We start from the raw sequence: 5,530 nt of genomic DNA on the forward strand, positions 1-5,530 counted from the left end.
ACAGCATGATGTTCATTTAGTACATTATGGTCCATTTAGAGTCAAACTGTCACGATCAGGCTTTGCCCTGTGTGTTCTGTGTCTGTTTCTTTCTGTAGCTCCTCACTCACCTAATCAGTTCATTCAGTGCACCTGCCAGTCACACTCACCTCATCAGCTCATTACTCTCACCTGCTCACTCTGCCTCCTTCACTATTTAAACCCCTGCCGTGCGCACACACACACACCCACTGCCAGATCATTGTTTGTTTTCCTACCTAGCCGCCCGTTTTGCTCGTCCTGTTCCCGGTTTTCCAGTCTGCCTGTTCTACCTTTTCCTGCCGGATTTTCCCCCTCGTCTTTTGTCTTGTCCCTGGATTCCCTGTTAGGTTTTAATGATAACCAAAAACATTCTCACTACACCTGACTGTCTGCGTTTGAGTCCTCATCATGCCCCGTGCCACAAACGGACCATAAAGCAGGGGATGCTTTAGGGCGGGGCTACACAGTGATTGACAGGTCTCTACCAGAGAAGTATACGGCGTCTCTACCTCACTCCTCAGTCCAGATATGGTCACTTATGTCAACAGTTTCTAGTTTCCTTGTGTAGTTCTTGTCTTCCACTGGGATGAACCAATCAGCTGCGAGCAGGACGATGTGACCTTTAACTCACTACGGGTACATCCCAAGTCTCTTATTTGTCATTTCCTCGATCCTCGCTTGAACAGGAATTTGTTCTGCTCCGCCATATTGACGGCCGTCCCAAAGCTCTTATTTAGCTCTGAGGAGCGAGGATGGAGGATGGATCTCTGACAACAGCCTTCCAGGAAGTGTTTTAACGGCCGACACGCTATGAAGGTATATTTGTGAGGCATGGCTATGTTAGCTACGCATGTATGACACAATTTAAAATAAATCCTATGAGCTTGGTTTTCTCCGACCGAGAAAGTGAGGCTTCATGTCAACACAGCAGCCCTCCATGTCTTTAAAAAAAGAGACTCCACGACACTAACAACATCAGAACAAAGTGAAGTGCTGCTACAACTTACCTCCATGTCGCTCATCACAGTAACCTCCCGTCCGTGTTTACGCAGATGCCAAGAGCCAAGTCAACTCACCAATAGAAACACCTGGCTCATTCAGCAGCGTATGCCCCGCCCACTCCATCCAAGCTCAACTCGTAGCTTTTCGTTTTGAAAGCGTAGTTTTTTTTTTTGCAGCCAAAAATTCTAGTTTCATAAGCAAAACTAAGAAATAAATAATTCTCAGTTTATATATTTTCACTTACAAACTTGATTTTTGATTGCAGTGCAAGACATTTGCTTTCAAAACTTTTTTTTTTTGTGTGCGTAATAAAGACAAATATACCTTCATAACACCCCCCCTCATTGTTCATCTGTCATGTGATTGGACGGTGCAACCGATCGGACTGATGAGATTTTGTTCAACATGTAAACAGTGAAGACGGATCACAGATTAAATTCTAGTTTATATTTGATTAGGTTTCTGATTCACCATCTGGTTTAAATAAAAGTTCATTATAGTCTGAACAACAAAAGGACCACAAACAACTTTCTGCATCTATTAGAAAGATTTGTGTTTTATAATCTGTTTCCCTCATCAGATCAGAAAACGAATCAAAGATAAACTAGAGTTTAATCTGATCGTCTTCACTGTTTACATCAGTAAACTAAAAATCTCATCAGTCCGATCGGCTGCAGCGTCCAATCACATGACTGATGAACAATGAGGGGGCGTGTCGGCCGTTAAAACACTTCCTGGAAGTCTGTGCTCGTGGGTCCTCGCTCTTCAGGTTCAAGCGAGGATCGAGGAGCGAGGAAATGACAATTAAGGGACCCTACAGTGTGCTGGAACGTCCTCGGGGTTCCTCATTGTTCTGTTCCGCTGTGATGTCACTCTCAGGTGTTTGGACTGCCCAAACTCCTCCCCCAGTAGGTAGAACCAACCAGTGACGAGCTGCCAACACAGAGGGGGCGGAGCCAACAGGTCATTAAATGTAACTATAGATAAAAAGTAATCTGGCTTTTTGATTCATCAATAAATGTTTACGTCTAAAAAACAGAATGAAAATGTCTAACATTAGATCTATAAAATATTAACAGAACGAGAAAAACATTTCAGAAGGTTTCATTGATTGATTGATCCATTCATTCAGTCATTGATTCATTCATTCAGTCATTCATTCATTCATTCAGTCATTCATTCAGTCATTCATTCAGTCATTCAGTAATTCATAGGTTCAGGAGACAGCAGGCTCATCTCAAACTAGCCTGCTGTTTCATATGAGATCTGAAAGCCAATCAGAGTGAAGCATTCCCTCTCTGCTGATTGGTTTAAACTGACCTTAGAGGACGAGACGAGAGAACTAATCCCAAAGCTCAGACAGCCAATCAGCTGACTGCACCTGAGGAGGCGAGGGAGGGGACGGACAACACACATATATGTTTATATATGTGTTTACATGTTTTAAATATGTCATCACTCACCTGCTGAACACCGAAATCAACAACCTCTTCAGGTAGAGGTCATCACTGATACGCCTAAAACACAGACAGAAACACACACACACACACAGTTAACATCCACAACATGAAGAGACGTCCGTGTGCGTGTGTGTGTGTGTGTGTCTCACAGTTTAAACTTGGAGTTGTATTCTGGGTTCTTGTTATTCAGGACAGTTGGGGTTTTCATCATGACGCAGAGGTCAGAGATCACCTCCATCTACACAAACACAGTTTGTGTTACTTACTGATACTACTGTTACTACTACTACTGCTGCTGATAGTACTTCTCCTCCTACTGATACTGTTACTACTACTACTACTGGAAAAGAGTTCTATACCTTCACATAGGAGTCACATGACCTCATCAGCCCTCTGGCCTTCTGGACTGTGGAGAGAAGAAACACTGTCACTGTCAGAAAACTTAGAGAACAATAAAGTTTGATTCAGGAAACTGAACACGAAGAGTTACTCAAAGACCCAGGGTACATCCCAAGTCTCTTAATGTCATCCCCGTTTCCCTCACTTGGGTCCTTTCCTTGCGTCCTAGTCCCTCCCACCAGGGATGCATGGAGGAAACCATGCAAGGAGAGAGGAACGAGGAAATATGTTTTAAGAGACATGAGACGTCCTTTCCTCAGTTGCGTCACGTGAAGCGACGTCTGTTTCTGATGACGGTGCTGATGATCACAGCTGATCAGCTGTCAGTCGGCTTTAACAGCTGGAGAGACTTTTGATAAGTTTGTGTCTGTTCACATGATCACTGTACTTAATAACAGTAACTAATAATACTAATAACTAATAAAGACACACAGTAATCACCACTGTAGAGGTGTTTCTCTCTGTAGTCTGTTAACAAACTGTGTCCTGTGTTCTGTTTATAAGCACAGGATTCATTTCTACCGGCGGAATGCGATCGTCTTATTTCTGAATTATTTGCGTCTGTACGTTTTGAAACTGTGACGTCATTATTAAATAACCCAGAATATGATTATTGTTTCTCTTAAATGATAAAACTCATCAAACACTCAGGAATGATGTAAAAAGTGTTTCGTCTCTCAGCTCTCTCTGACTTTAATTGTATTCATAATAAAGTTATTGAGGGAAACATCAGATCATGAAAACACAAATCTTTCTAATAAATGTAGAAAGTTGTTTGTGGTCCTTTTGTTGTTCAGACTACAATGAACATTTATTTAAACCAGATGTTGAATCAGAAACCTAATCAAATATAAACTAGAGTTTATTCTGATCCGTCTTCACTCTGGTGTTAAACTCAGTCAGTCAGTCCGATCGGCTGCAGCGTCCAATCACATGACTGATGAACAATGAGAGGGCGTGTCGGCCATGAAAAGACTTCCTGGAAGTCTGTTCTCGTGGGTCCTCGCTCATGGCTCCTCAGAGGTCCCTCCTCCATCCTCCATCCTCGCTCCTCAGAGCTAAATAAGAGCTTTGGGACTGCCGTCAATATGGCGGTGCAGAAACAACTTCCGGTTCGAGCGAGGATCGAGGAGCGAGGAAACGACAATTAAGAGACTTGAGAAGCTCCCCCAGAGACTCCTCTCTCCAGGTTCTCAAATTCTGCTGGATCTCTGTTCTCCTTACAGCCTCCTTTTGTCCTCCTCCTCCTCCTCCTCCTCCTCCTCCTCCTCTCCACCGCCTCCTCTTCATCTCCTCCTCCTCTTCTTTTTCTTCTCTCCTCCTCCTCCTCCTCTTCTCCTCTTCTTCCTCTCTCCTCCTCCTTTTTCTTCTCTCCTCCTCCTCCTCCTCTTCACCTCAGGAGCTGATGTTTAAATCACATCAGCTCACATTCAATGGATCAGTTTCACTCTTTTATTCTCACCTGTTTCTGTCCATCAATCTCCTGATAAATAACTAACCGTCTGACTAACTAACTAACAGTTTAACTAACAACAATCTAACTGACTGAATAAAGAAACTAACCGTCCGTCTGACCTCTTCCCTTCTCTCTTCTTTTCTCTTTCTGTCTTTTACGTTTCTTGAATTTTCCCTCTGAAAGAAAAAAACAAATTCAAACCAGAAGCAGATTTTCAAGTTAAACGAACACACATGAGTGTTTCCTGTGTGCTCTTTCAAAATAAAAGCTTATTGTCATCGGAAAATAAAAGCGTATTTTCATCGGACTAAAGCAAATCTTTATATAAACATTAGTGCTGGGCAACGGTCAAAATTTTTAATCGCGATTAATCTCATTGTTATGGCAAAGTTCAATAATTCAAAAGTAGTGTATTGTGGACTTTTATTTTAAAGTCCTGCTCTATGAACTAAAGGTGAATAACATTGTGTGTAAACACTTTAAACACATCAGGTTGTTGTTAGCAGCAGTGTTCTCTTTACACAGCAGCAGTTCTATCTCTTCACTATCTGTGCTCAGTGTGTGACTGTGTGTGAAACGTTCCACTGCTGTGCAACAGGAACATGTTTCAGCACGTTTCATCTACATGTGTGTGTTGTGTCTTAATGACAGTCAGAGCATGTGATGCAGCTCTACTCTTCATCACTATGATGCTGTAACTCAGAGGTGATGATGGTGACCCAGCGATCAAAGAATAAAGACACTTTACCCACAATTTAGGTGTATTTTCCCTTTAACTCACGAGATGCAGGTAGCATGTTTTATACTTAATGTGAATATAATTCATACTTTGTTGGTATCTTATTCTGAAAACCGGATGTTCGTCTGAAGAAACCGGATGTTGTCTCACATTAATCTTTCTGCTAACAAAGTCCTTCGCTCGCTCCTGATCTGTGCCGTTTAAATGCGTTTACCATAAATTTCAGCATATAGGTGCACTAACATGTAAGTGTCTGCTGAGTTTACCGCAGCGATGTCCAGTAGTCTCCATTCCTCCACCGCTGCCAGTGAGCAACGGACTTTCAAAATTAAAAAATGCGTTAACGAGCTATAAAATAATTGTCAGCGTTAATTAATTAATGCGTTAATGCAATAATAACGCGTTAACTTGCCCAGCACTAATAAATATATATATATATATATATGTGTGTGT

At 42.0% G+C, this 5,530-nt stretch overlaps 1 protein-coding gene across 2 annotated transcripts in view; it reads right to left on the bottom strand.

Annotated features, from left to right (window-relative positions):
• Nucleotides 1–2,958, bottom strand: part of LOC116401025 (regulator of G-protein signaling 3-like) — a 29,055-nt gene extending 26,097 nt beyond the window's left edge. Inside the window, exons 1-5 of one of the 2 annotated variants that reach the window (XM_031879198.1) lie at nucleotides 2,843–2,956; nucleotides 2,633–2,721; nucleotides 2,487–2,540; nucleotides 2,344–2,404; nucleotides 1,842–1,956 (exon numbers count right to left, since the gene is read on the bottom strand). In XM_031879198.1, coding sequence (XP_031735058.1) covers nucleotides 1,842–1,956; nucleotides 2,344–2,404; nucleotides 2,487–2,540; nucleotides 2,633–2,721; nucleotides 2,843–2,869 — 346 coding nt within the window. In that variant the 5' untranslated portion in view covers nucleotides 2,870–2,956. Of the gene's footprint in view, nucleotides 1–1,841; nucleotides 1,957–2,343; nucleotides 2,405–2,486; nucleotides 2,541–2,632; nucleotides 2,722–2,842 lie in introns of both variants that reach the window. The other variant, XM_031879200.1, reaches the window with a different exon arrangement.
• Between the last annotated feature and the right edge of the window lie 2,572 nt (nucleotides 2,959–5,530).

Source organism: Anarrhichthys ocellatus, unplaced genomic scaffold, assembly GCF_004355925.1.
Source record: "Anarrhichthys ocellatus isolate YVR2014 unplaced genomic scaffold, GSC_Weel_1.0 scaffold235, whole genome shotgun sequence".
In the NCBI taxonomy this organism is placed as follows: Eukaryota; Metazoa; Chordata; class Actinopteri; order Perciformes; family Anarhichadidae; genus Anarrhichthys; species Anarrhichthys ocellatus.